At 40.3% G+C, this 14,056-nt stretch overlaps 1 protein-coding gene across 2 annotated transcripts in view; it reads left to right on the top strand.

The window, feature by feature from the left end:
- Map4k5 (mitogen-activated protein kinase kinase kinase kinase 5) overlaps positions 1–14,056 on the top strand; it is an 85,004-nt gene that overhangs the window by 47,610 nt on the left and 23,338 nt on the right. For both annotated transcript variants that reach the window (XM_021202107.1, XM_029540938.1), the window contains exons 13-17: positions 3,027–3,105; positions 9,281–9,339; positions 10,402–10,469; positions 13,091–13,133; positions 13,639–13,795. In XM_021202107.1, coding sequence (XP_021057766.1) covers positions 3,027–3,105; positions 9,281–9,339; positions 10,402–10,469; positions 13,091–13,133; positions 13,639–13,795 — 406 coding nt within the window. The remainder of the gene's footprint in view (positions 1–3,026; positions 3,106–9,280; positions 9,340–10,401; positions 10,470–13,090; positions 13,134–13,638; positions 13,796–14,056) is intronic.

Here is a 14,056-nt window from a genome sequence, read left to right as displayed (position 1 = left end):
GTTAGGAAAGGTACTTACTACTCAGGTTAACCGAGGTTAGGAAAGGTACTTACTACTCAGGTTAACCGAGGTTAGGAAAGGTACTTACTACTCAGGTTAACCGAGGTTAGGAAAGGTACTTACTACTCAGATTAACCGAGGTTAGGAAAGGTACTTACTACTCAGGTTAACCGAGGTTAGGAAAGGTACTTACTACTCAGGTTAACTGAGGTTAGGAAAGGTACTTACTACTCAGATTAACCGAGGTTAGGAAAGGTACTTACTACTCAGGTTAACTGAGGTTAGGAAAGGTACTTACTACTGAGCTTGATAACCTGAGACCTGAGTCTGATTCCAGATATTAACATAGTGAAATGAGAAACTGACTCCCCCAAGCCCTTTAGATCTCCACATGTGTACATGAATACATACACATAATAAATATAATTCTTTTAAAAAAATAAGATTCACGAAATTTTATGGTGGGCATATTCTCATTCGACTTGTAAGGAATGTGAGGACTCAGGAGGAGTCTAGTCAGGGCTTCTGTGTGGAAAGCCTTTCTGAAGCATCAGCAGGCTTAATCCTTTAGCTGAAACTGACAGCATAAATGTTGTTAGATATTACTTAATTCCCAACTGATCTTTAACTGAGTAAAGATACAAACCCTGGGCTTCCCCACTTCTGCTGAGTCCTTTTTTCTTTTTTAGGGTGTTTTGTTTGTTTGTTTAGCGATATGCCGTTCTTTCCGGTCTTGAAACACAGAAACTTTCATCATATCCTGGGCATGGAGATGTGAGACTGACCCTGTCCCTGCATTCAGAGATAGGGTTACTCTCAAAGGGAATGCAGAAACGCCAACACAAAACTGATAGAACTGATAATTCCTATGGAGTAGGAAATACAGGGCATTGTGAGGGAATACCATAGGTATGGCAGGAAAGAGACAAAAGCCTGAAGGATGACTAAGAAATCAGAAAGAGCAAGTATAAGGTTTGAGGGTTGGTTAATTATTAGGTATGTAGGTTGGTTGGTTGGTTTTGTTTTTCAGATTTATTTTATCATTTTAAGGGTACAAGTGTTTTGCCCAGATGAGGGTGTCAGATCTTCTAGGAGAGTCACGGACACTCATGAGCTGTCACATGGGTGCTGGGAGTTGAACTTGGATCCTCTGCAGCCAGTGTCCTTAACTGCTGAGCCAACTCTTCAGCCCAAAAATAAATAATTCCAGTAGAGGGAATCATAGCATGTTTTGAAAGCCTGATAGTAATAGAGAAAGTGTACTACTTGGGGAACTAAAGAAAACTCAGTCTGGCTGGAGTAGAACATAAAGCTACACACTGTCTCTCCAATCATTTGAAGGCTGTGGACTATGGCCTGTTAAAGAGCTGGCTACCAGAGGGAGCAGAATAGAGTTGATAGCCACTTCAGAATCACCAGAATCACTGCCAGGGATTTCCTGACAGAAACAGAGCAAAGTCAAGTTTGGGGAGAAGAATGGGTTTCCTTTTATACCGAACAACTTCCATATGGAGAGGTCTAGTCAGGAGTTAGATGCTGGTTGTAGGGGGAGAATTTGGCCTATATAAATGTGAGTCACGGGAGATTGCTTACAATTTTAGACTGTCAGATTCACACTAGATAGGGAGAACAGGGAAGATCGGATGATGAGTAAGAGCATAATGGATCCATGAAGCTGGTATTCAAGTAGGAACATTGAGTCACTGTGATGGAAGTGAGAGAACAGGCTCAAAAACCAGATGGGTCAGGAAGATAGTGTGGAGCTGCTGAGGGCCCAGGAGGACCTTTGGGGGTGGAATACACCAGCTATCTGGCAGTGTCTTACACCCAGTTCTGTGCCTTTACTCCAGCTGTGAGATCTTTTGGCACAGTAGTAGACTTTGGAATGGAGGAAGGAAAAGCTGTTGCTCAAGCCACTTTCAGAGCCATCAGTAACTGATGAGCTTCAGAATTTGGTAGCTAAGGGCTGAACTGGAGACATAGCCTCAGACAAGCCTGAGCTTATGCTAAGAGGGAGAAGTAGATTACTCATTTAGTTTATAATATTCATTCTTTAAGTGCATATCAGAGCTTTTGTTTGTTGTTGGTGTTGCTGCTGCCTGCCTACATGTATGTCTGTGCATCACATGTGTGTCTGGTGCCTATGGAGACCAGAAGGGACATTAGATCCTTTGTGACTGTCACAGATTGTTATGAGCTAGCTGCCTTGTGGGTGCTGCAAAATCAGCCGGGTCCTCTAGAAGAGCCCCAGGTATTCTTAAATAATGAACTCTAGCCCCTTGGCTTAAAATACTCTTAATCTGTCTTTAGCCAGTATTTCCCCTAACTGCACCCTTATACACCTGCAGAAATCCCCCTTAAAGCTGTCCCTGGTTCTGGCACTCCCTTGCAGTAAAGTCTCCAAACATTTCCTTCTGTTCAACAAGTAAAAATTGAGTGTTATCATCTGAATTTCAAGGCCTTTTGTCATCTGACTTATAGTCTGTCCACACAGCTTCCTCATCTTACCTAATTTCAGTGCTGTCAAATAATTACCAACCCGCACTTCCTGCAGGTACTCCTATTGTGCATCCTGTGATCACTTTCTGTGTCTGATGCATCTCCAAATACTGCTCAGCCGACGCCTGCTGTAGTTCAGGCCCCAAGTAGAGTTTGAGCAGAGCCTCTGTGCTCCCTTGTGCAGGCTTTAGTAGTAATTCTTTTCTTAATTATTGACGGCTGTCTAACTCTGGACATGTTTGTAGCCTTTGTCTTCCTGGACTGAACTCTGGAGGCAAGGTTTGTCTGACTTTGAATCCCTTTAAAGTTTTTCACAGCATAAACTAGGATATTCAGTGGGATTACTGAATACACGTTTACGGCATCTACTGTTCATTGTGTTGCTGCTGTTTTTCCTAGAAATGTTTTGGTAGATATTTATAGTGGTCAATAAGCAATAGTTATCAGTAGGCAATTTTAAAAGAAAGTTTAAAACTCTTATTTGTTGTTGAAAATTTTAAGAGTGTATGTTATGCTTATATTCACAGCCCCATGCAATCATTCGTCATACCATTAGATCAACAAACAGGAATTCCAGAGCCGAGCGGACAGCTTCAGAAATAAACTGTACGTACCTGCTATACATTTTTCATTGGTGGTAATGGAGGTTGATCTGGGTATTCTTATGTTTTGGGGAATGATAAAATCTTAGACTAATTGAGGTTATATACTTTGTTTCAGAATATACTAAAAATATAGGTTGCTTTTCTAGTTTTCCTGGAATTATGTTGGCTATTGTTTTTAAATTATTTTCTTTTTTAATTTTGAAGATAATTGTGCCCATTGCTGGAAGTTTACAAAAAAATAAGAAATAGAGAATTTACGTGATCCAGTGTCACATAACCTATAGCCATCCCACTGTTAATATTTTTCTGACTTCCTGCTTTCCCATGAATATTTCATGTGGCTAACAGTATACTTTTACATTATAGAGAGACATTTTCTGTTTTCTGGCATTGGCTTTATAACTCCACACTGTGTTGCAGGTTGAGCTCTGTATGTTTCATACTGTAAAGATGGTCTTCTGTTGGTGTTTGGGTGGGTTTTAAATATTTTAGATCCATGTGAAGATGACTCTTTACAAATATTTAAAGTAAAAATTTTCATTTCTTTTTAATTTAGTGAATTAGTCATAAACAGACAAAAATTGTACAATCAGCTGCCCTTGTCTCCTCAGCTGCATTTAAAATAGATTAGAAGTTCTGAAGGCCTGGTGATGCTAGCACACACCTTTGATTCCAACACTTAGGAGGCTGGGGCACGCAGATCTCTATTATGAGTTCGAGGCTAACCTGGTCTACAGAGTGAGTTCCAGGACAGCCAGGGCTACACAGAGAAACCCTGTCTCAGAAAAAAAAAAAAAAGTTTGTATATGATTTCCTGACTTAGACATGTATTTGTTTCAAGATTTCTTTCCTTATAAAATGAGATGCATGACTAACAATACAAATGGATTTTTAGCCATAATGAGATAAGATGGCTCATTAAGTATTCAAACCAATTAGAAATCTTACAAATAAGTATTAAATCAATCTCTGTCTGCATTTCATTTTATTTTTATTTTTTGGAAAGTGCTGCATTACCCAGGCCAGGTTCAACTCAGTGACTTCTCTTCCTTGGTCCCTGGAGTCCTGAGACTGTGGTTTACCACCTCCCCCAGCCCACCCCACTCCCAGCTTACGTCCATTTTCTTTAAACCACGTGTTCCTGGCTCTTTAAGAGAATGCCTTCTCTTACCCATTGCTCAAGAGGCTGTGTCATGAATAAGCCAGGAATAACTCTAGACTCAGTGTCTTCATTGTTGCTGTTGCCCAGCATGCTGTCTTCTTGCCAAAGTTATCAGTTTATGTGCCTGCTGACCATCTTGCCAGAGCCTTGCTGCTTCTTATGCAAAGTTTTGTGGTCCCGGATACCAAAGATATCCTTCCTTGATAACTGTATTTATCTCGTGTAGCTATATAATGTTCTATTAATGTTGTCTGGTTTGTCTTTTATTTATAGCCTTTGTACTTCATGTTATAATTCTTTGTTTATTCATTTTTTTATTTGTGTGTATTAGTGTTGTGCTTAAATTGTATATAGGTACAGCATGAATGTAACTGGTGCCTGAGAGGTCAGAAGAGAGTATTGGATCCCCTGAATCTGGAGTTAGGGTTGTGAACTACCATGTGGGTGCCAGGAGCCAAATCTAGGTCCTACGCAAGAGTAACAAATGATCTTAATCGCTGAGCCGTTTTGTCAGCCCCTTATAGTATATTCTTGATTCCAAAACTGCAAAAAGCATGTTGTGTGGTGTGTTGTAGTTTGCAATTCCACTTTCTAGCTACTTACCCTGTTGAGATGAAGTTGGGAGTAAAATGAGGACCAGCTTCAGTGGGGTCAGCTGCTTCAGCCCTTTTGGCTCAATGCCGTTTGCTAAAACTTGTGATCTCTTTGTTCATGGATTGAAGATATCATCTTTATTGTAGTACCAAATCCCCCTGCTTATGGTAAGCTCAGCACACTTGTGATTATTACCTCTGCTAAAGTCTTGTCGGGACTGTCTCTTCTCCTGCTTCTCTTCATCCACTGCCCAGGTGCGCACATTGTTGTTGTTCTTTTAGTTGTATCTGATGGTTATATAAATAAATATTAGAGTCTTCTTGTTATCTAGTTTTAAAATTTATTTTTACTGATGTGTGACTGAATTATATATTTAGAGAGTTGGCAACTTTATGATGCTCAATCTTAACTAAAGAGCTTCCTTTAGGGGGAGTTGTTCTGTTTTTTGGAGATAGTCAAGATTTAGGTTTTCCATGAGTGCTCAGGGTGCTGATATTTTCATAGAGTATGCCTTAGATGAAGTAGGAATCATTACTGATGACTTCCTTCTGTCTTCACGTTTAAACACTTATCATTTTAGAGACACTGGAATGTTTTATGGCTCTGTTCTTGCTTGCTCAATAGACTTCAGTTCTAGTCTGGCTTTTGCTTCAGTTTTTTTAAGTTGAGCTGGTAACTTACATATAGTAAATGATCAAATCTTAAATGTTACACATGGTAAAATTTAAATATACATCCACGCATGTGGACTGCCCACAGCTCACTGCAGAACTTCGCTGCAGTCTCAGACTTCACCATGCTCTGTCACACTCAGTACCCTTCCATTGTGTACCCCCACCCTGAATCCAGATTAATCAATATTCTGATCCCTGTCACATAGGTTCCTTTTTAGCTGCTCTTGACTTTTAGACAAGTAGCTTGACACAGTGGACCCCTTTAATTCAGCCATATCTGTGAGAGTCGTTCACACCATTTTGTAGGAATATATACCATGAAATATTTATGAGTATATTACAACACACCCAATCTTCTTGTGATTTTGTATTATGATCCTTCTGTATATTCTTTCTATATATTTTTAGTAGACATGAATAACTTTTTAACCTGGTTGTTGATATAACAAAGAGTCTAAGGCAAACAAAGGAAGAAAGATTTGGTTTGGCTCTTGACACTATTGCTTCTGGGCCTGTACTGAGGCAGAACAGTCTAATTGAGATTCATCGTGGAAGAAAGCTGTTAACCACATGGGATGAGAAATCAGAGAAAGCAAGATGAGCTGGCCTGAGTCAATGCACAGTCCCCAAAGACCCACCTTCAGTTAGGCCCCACCCCTTATCTCTGTCGTATCCCAGTAGCCTTTCCATTTTGAACTCAACCTTGAATTAATCCATTCTGAGAACACGGCCCTATGAGCCCATCAGCTGGCAACCAACCTTAGCACATGGATTTTCATGACATTTCATATTGAAACCGTAACATCCTGTGCTAAACTGACCAGGGATAAAGAAATAGTCCAACAAGTTCATATTCATTTATTCCTTGTAGTGGTATAAAGCGTACCATAAAACCCACGCGGCATCATAGCTAATGAAGCAGGAGGAGGAGAATTAGGATTGAGGTGACTCAGAGTGAAGCAGTGTGTGTGTGGCAGGGAAACCCTGGGTCTGCCGTGGAAGTGGAGTGAAGCCTCCTGCAACTGGGCCCTGTGCTTAGGAGTGCCTTCATTTGAAGCTTGGTGTCTGCATTGCATTTGTCAGTGACTTAGATCTTCCAGACATAATACAGTGATTCACTGTAATGAGCAAGACTTTACACAGACGGGTCCTGACAGTCTGACTTAAAGAGCGGTTTCTCAGAGAGCCATGGAGCTCAGAGAGAGTACTCGTTACATGAAACATGACACATGCAGGGTATCCTTGGGAGAAACTATGTTCCTTCCGGTCTTTGCATTTGGATTTGTGTTTGTCCTCCCAGATTGCGAATACCAGGGAAGATCCCCCGCACCCTCTCTCTGACCAAGAGATAGTCATATTAGTATTGTGGCACATAACCTCAGAATTCACAAGTTTGAGGCAAAAGGATGACAAGTATTCAGGGCCAGCCAGGATGACTTGGTGAAACGCTTGCTTTTTTTTTTTTTTTTTTTGGTTTGGTTTGGTTTTTAAGACAAGTTGATTAGACTTTACAAACTCTTTACATGTTCACAGTCTAAAGTGTTTTCTTTTATTTCCTTTGCCTGGATGACAGTGAAGTCTATTAATCTTCCTCAGGGAGCTAAACTCTGACTGACCATCAGGAAATGCTGCCCCGGCTCAAGTTTCTGCGTTTATCACAGGCATATAGCTAAGCTGCATTTAGGATATGCAGTTTTACACACGTGTACTCGGTTCTGTTGTCTGCCTGGCGTTCACTAAGCTCCTTAGGTGTACGGATGGATCCATGTTTTTCATCAAGTTTGGCTGCTGTTCCTTTGAAATGTCTGATGGTCTCTGCTCTGCACAAGTGTGAGTCTTGTGTTAAGTATGAGCACACTGATTTCATAGATGACTGCAGCTTTGTCCTTTTGTCATGCCTTCACATCCACACATGACAGGAACTTGTTCCTGTGTCCACTCTGCTTTTAAGCCATTCAGTGAGCTTTATGTCAGGTATAGTAATTTTCAAATGTAAATTTTAGTCATGCGCAGATTACATGTGTACATATAAACACATACTTATATAATTTCAGTTTCTGTGCTGAGATTGTCTGCTCACACAGTGTGTCTCTCTTAAGTCCTCTTATGATATGTCCTTAAAGTTCCTGTCCGCTGATCACCTATATTGGCCTTGTCTGTTTCTTCTTTTCTTCAGCTGTCTTTAATTCCTGTTTAATACCTTCAACTCCATCCAGGATTTTTTATTTTATTTTTTTGTTTGTTTGTTTGTTTGCATCTTGGACAACCTAACACCATATTGAGCATCTGAATCTTGTCCTCTTCCTTTGAAGAATGAGTTACCTGGTGGCCAGCTGACTCTTAAGGTTGCCATCCTGTTTCTCTAGACTGTTTATGCGAGGTTCTTCTGGGCAGAATCTCAGATGTCTGTCCTAATGCTGCAGGCTGTCCCTTGCTTACAGTGCTATCTTCTAGCTATACACAGCTGCCTGTAACTCCAGTTCCAGTGGATCCCTCAGGTCACCAGACACTCTTGTGAGCGCCATACATACCTGGAGGCAAAACACTGATACACATTAAACAAATACCTTTTTTTCTAAAATATTTGTAGGTTATATTAACTGTTCTTAGTGAATAGTGGCTTTTATTTTAGATTATTGTTTTAAGTAGATGACATTTTATGAAATGTCTTCCTCTCTTGGGCCAAAAATTTTAAGCCAGACATGGTTGTGCACACTTGTTAACCCACCCAGCACTAAAAGAGCCTAAGGCGGGAGGAAGACCCAGAGTTGGAAGCCAGCCGAAGCCGTACATAGTGAATATCAAGCCAGCCTGGGTTATATGCCAGCCATTAAAAAAATAAAATGAAGAAAGAGAGGAGGGGGGAAGGGGGAGGGAAGGCTTATGATTTACTGTTTGGCTCCATAAAACTATGTTAGTGGTTTGTACTGCTTTTTAACAAGTCTTGTTTTTGAAGATAAATACAACTAGCTCTTATTTGAAAGCCTTTCAGCAGTGAGCTAAGATTGCATTTAGAAATATTATATGTATATGTGTGTAAATGTTGAAAAAACAACTTTGGCCTTTTAATCACATTAATTTCTTAAATTTCTTTAAAATTATAATAGCTTTAAGTAGGCAATGAAAACTTTTCTAAATTATAGACTATGTCACTTAAAAGAAATTGCTCTTTGAATTTGTGGGATAATTCTGAAAGTAGTCTAACGTGATCAAGTAACAATGCGGCCATAGATGAGGAGCAAGCAGGCCAAATGCGGCCATAGATGAGGAGCGAGCAGGCCGAATGCGGCCATAGATGAGGAGCGAGCAGGCCGAATGCGGCCATAGATGAGGGCCGCCATTCTGACTGCTTATTGGTTCTCTAACTTAGATAGTCTGCGCAGACGGCTGCAAGGTTTTCTCTACCACAGAGCTGCTGCTTAATCTCCAAACAGCATCTGTGATCTTCGAAGCTTTTTATTTTGGTCATCTACTTCCAATAAATTTTAAACATTTTCTCTTATACAAAGGTACTTTTTAAATTTCCTAGTTTCAGCCAAGAATTAAGCCTAGAAGATAGGGGAAATCTCTGATTGTTCCTTTATCAGGGTGAGTAGAAAGGTGTTGTGTGGAGGAATAAGAGAGTTTTCCTCTCTGCCTCCTCAGTGATGGACCTTCTCATTTCATCCCTAAGTTAACTGCGAAAGATGACAACTTTTATGTGTATGTATTTTTATATACTTATATATCTATTCTATATTTTACAGTTGACAAATTACAATTTGAACCTCCTCTGAGAAAAGAAACAGAAGCCCGGGATGAAATGGTAACTGTGACTTTAAACCATTTTCATGTTTGAGAAAACTTTGAGATATATTTCAAGAAGTAAAGTCTTATACATATTAACTTTACTAGTCTAGCTCACACTCTGGAGTGTGAGAAATCTATGAATAGGCACTTTGATGGTACTACGGGCCGTGTAGTTTAACCCACTCACCTGAGTACTCCCAGTCTTTTGAAGAACACACATGAATTACTGAACTCCAACTGGGACTCAGCCCATAACTCTGTTACTTACTGGTTCTCTTGAGTTTTCAGTGAGCACATCTTTGCATTGCTTTACTGTTTAAGGTATCTTATCTGTGGGTTTGGGCACATGGCTGTTAGTGGAACACTTGTCAGTTCTAGCATCTCTCTGTTACTATAGCTTCTTTGGCTTTGTCTGTGGTTTGGGAGGGGACTCATGATGTAGCCCAGGCTGCCCTCCAATTGCTGCAGTCCTCCTCCTTCAGCTGCCTAGTGCTGGGGTGACAGTCATATGTCATCACACCAAGGTGACATCACTTTGAGATTAACTATATATTTAATCCTTTATATATAGGAATAGATAAATAAGATATTGTTAAGATTGGCCTAGAAGGTTCCTTAATGTCTAATTTTTGTTGTTCTTGTTTTCTTTTGTTTTTTTAGTCAATACAAGTACAGCTTCTGAATTTTAATGGCATTCTTACTGCTTGTTTCCGTATGCATCAGCATTTTGCATACACATTTAATGAATTATTTAATTGTCTTGGCCAATGGAATAGTTATGCAAATAATTAAAATTTTTGTGGGTTATTTTCTTTTGTCTTTACTTGTCAGATTGAAAGCTATATTTAGATATGAGGAAGTTCTTAAGTTTACATCAGATGAGAATGAGTCATTGATCTAAATGTATCAAATGACAGAACAAATTGTAGAGGCATAAAACCAATTAGATGCTGTGGTAACAAGCAGCCACAACATCCAGGTTTTTCTTAAACCAGATTACTTGTCTGATATGTAATTAGTAAATCAGAAGGGTGATATTAATGTGTGAAAGTAACACTCTAAACTGTGACCTGCACAGGGATTATCATCAGAACCCAACTTTATATTGCATTGGAACCCTTTTGTGGATGGTGCAAATACAGGCAGGTACGTTGCTTTCTACTTAATAACTTGATTATGTGAACAGCTCTGATGGAAGTTTGTTTTACCATGTAGAGTTCTGACTTACATTATTGACAGAAATGTCGTGAAAATGTCTTAAAGGGTCTCTGTTGTATGGGGGTTGCTTTCTTCTTTGGCTTTTGTTTATTTGTTTGTTTGGTTGGTTGGTTGGTTGGTTGGTTTTGTTCTGTTTTTCAGTTGTTTGCTTTGCAACAGGATCATGTTATATAGTCCTGGCTTGCCTGGCACTTCCTAGTTAGGCCAGGTTGGCCTCGAACTTGCAGGCATATGCCACCATTCCTGGCATGGCTTTTGGTTTAGTCTGAATATATTGTGTGTAATGATGATGTATTAGCAGATGTCGTGGGAAATAATACTGTAGTAGTGGTCAGGAACTCTCCTTCTGTTTCTCTAATGTAGTTTCTTCATATTCTAGACCTGTTTTTATTCAACAGCGAGTGAATTGAGGGCCTGGCCTCAGTGAGTCACTGACTTGTTTACATGTTTGTGCATTTCAGTTACCTGGAGAATTCATTGAAAATGTAGACTTCTGGGTCCCCGCATTAGGCCAATAGAGCTGAGGTTGGCAAACTATACCCACAGGGTTGTGGGTCAAAGCTAGCTCTGACCATTCATTAATGGTATTTGGGGAAGAGAGCAGTGGAGAAGTATAGGGAGGGTAAGCGGGTAGAGAGATGGCTCAGCAGTTGTTCTCTGCCCACCACACACCCCTCCAGTGGACCTGGGTTCAGTTCCTCACACCCACATCAGGCAGCTTGCAACTTCCTATAGCTCTATTTTCAGAAAAGCCAATGCCCTCTTCTGGTCTCTGCAAGCAATTGTGCACATATGGCGTGTGTGTATACGGCGTGTGTGTATATGTATGTGTGTGTATGTGTATATAGATATACATACACACACCCATATATACTCAGGTACACACACATATGCATACATATAAAATTAATAAATAAAGTTTAAGTTAAAAAGGGATATTTGAATGGATAAAAATAAAAGAATGAAATTTTGTTATGGAAAAATTGCATTAAATCAATATCAGTGTCAGTCAAGATTTATTAGGACACAACCATAGCAACCACTTTATGTACGTTTATAACTGCTTTCACCTTATATTGGTAGAGCTGTGGCTGCTGTATGCCATCTCAAGTACACAATATTTCAGATCTGAGCCGGGCAGTGGTGGTGCACGCCCTTAATCCCAGCACTCAGGAGACAGAGGCAGGTGGATTTCTGAGTTCGAGTCCAGCCTGGTCTACAGAGTGAGTTCCAGGACAGCCAGGGCTACACAGAGAAACCCTGTCTCGAAAAAAAAAAATTTCAGATCTGGCCCCTTACAGAAAGTTTGCCAACCCCTGCCGGCAGTCTTAGTGAGCGGGACCTAAGACCCCGACAGCTTCCCACTTCACTGAGAGGCTCTGGAGAAGTGTATGTGACCATTGAGTAGTGTCACTGTCTCTTAGGTTTTGATCTGCCAGTGGCTCACCTGGAGCTCTTAAGCTGCAGGTTCTGACGCAGTGGGTCTTCTAAGTGTTCATCTGTCAGCGGTCTTGGGCTTCCCGTGACTAACAAACGGTTAATCATGCAGACACATGCATCCATGGGCTCCAGAATTCTGAGTTTCATTGTTGGCTGTTTTGTTCTTGTGTGCTTTTATTTTCATTTGGCTGTTGTTGACATTTGGTTTTTGTTTTTTTAAGGCAGGATCTCATATAGCCCAGGCTTCCCTTGAGCCCAGGCTGCCCTTGAGCCTCCAGTCTACCTTGCCTCTGCCATCTTGCTGCTAGGATTAAAGGCATATGCCACCTTTGGTGGGAGGGAGTTTGATTTTAATTTCTTTATACATGCACAACCTGGTTTTGTTTATCCACTTGTCATCCTTTAGGATACAGTGTGACATGGATTCTTTATACAACATGTTAGCAAAAAGGTAGCTTAGAGTGTGGTGTGCACCATGTTCCTGCCCCCATGCACTGAGTCACCTCTCCAAGGTCACCCAGGATCTATCAGGTTGCCTTCCTGCGCTGTTTTTTGATTTATACCAATCAGTGCATCTCTTGACAAAGTAAAATTCCACTTCATCTCAAACATCAGCATCTCGGGTTGTAGAAAGAGTCTGTCTATATGTTCCCTTGTTTCTGGAATCCTGCTTATTGCCAGCAAAGGGCCTTGCACCATCACCTTCCAGACACATACTTGCCTTCCATAGATCTGTTCCAAGCAGGTCTCCACAGGCTCCAGGATAGTTGAGGGTTTGTTTGTTTTGTTGCTGGGAAACAAAACCAGAGCCCTGACCACACTAACCATGTGCTTACCCCTGACCTGCACCCAAAGCCTGGATTTACAACTCTAGTAAGCTTAATCTAATGTACATTACACATTAAGTCCAGCAGAATAAAACTGAAAAAGACTTTGTACCACTTTACAATGGCTATTCTGATAGTATATGTGGGGTCAGAGGTCACCCTCACTGTTTGTCTCTCAGGCTTTGGGATGTAAACCTCTCTGACAGGGTCACAGATTTGTGATAGGGCCATCTATGTTCCAGCCATGTGTGACCATCTAAACTGAAGTTTTCCCTTGATTAGATCAACCTCTAAGCGAGCAGTACCACCTCCGCTACCTCCTAAGGTAAGCCGTTGAAGGAGTTTGAACAATAACTCCTTTATATAATTACATTTTTAAAATAATTTCATTGGCCCTGTTCAGGTTTTGAAGTTTATTAATTTTCCTTAGAAGGAGGAGATAGAAAGTACATTTCAAAGGTGATTTTATGTGAAATAATATACTTTAATAGAGACCAGAAAGAAATAGGGTTTTGCTTGTTTGGAATAGTATCTGATTGCACAGAAGGAGATGCAAAGTTTATTTATCATCACTATTTATTACTATAATTTGACATTTCAATCCAACCATTCTTCATTAAGTCATCATCTTTGTCAGTTTCTACTTGTTAAATATATGGCAACTGCTTATATAATTTTATTGGTTATAAAAGTTTTATGATTTCGGGTTGGGACACATTTTAAAACCCTCATGTTAAATTCATAGTTGTGTTGGGCAGTGACTCACTTGAGTTCCTTGCTGAAGATTACTGTGACCTTTTAAAGAATCCTTTTTACCCTCTTGTCATTAGCCGAGGGTAAACAGTTACCCTGATGACAGTCTCCTAGATGAAGAGAAATCATCAACCATCAAACGCTGCCCTGATCTGGAGACGAGAGCACCTCAGGTCCTCAGAAGACAGAGTAGTCCAAGTTGTGTTCCTGTAACGGAGACATCCTCCTCTATAGGTACGACCAGCATCCCAGCATCCCTGGAGTACACCGCATCCCAGATTCTGTGACCTAGATGAGTCAGACAGATGGGATGAAAAGCCACTCTCTTCTTGGATCTAAGACTGTCTCTTTCTTTAGTCAGTCCTTTTGCAGTTCAGACCTTCGTTTCTGTGTTTTAATTATGCACAGATAGACTGTAAAAGATTCAGACCATTTTAACCTCATTCAGCTTCTTTTTTTTTTTTTTTTNTTTTTTAAAGATTTATTTATTTATTA

Source organism: Mus pahari, chromosome 7, assembly GCF_900095145.1.
Source record: "Mus pahari chromosome 7, PAHARI_EIJ_v1.1, whole genome shotgun sequence".
NCBI classification, from domain to species: Eukaryota; Metazoa; Chordata; class Mammalia; order Rodentia; family Muridae; genus Mus; species Mus pahari.
The sequence above is the reverse complement of the archived record's forward strand: the minus strand, read 5'-3'. Positions and strand labels throughout refer to the sequence as shown.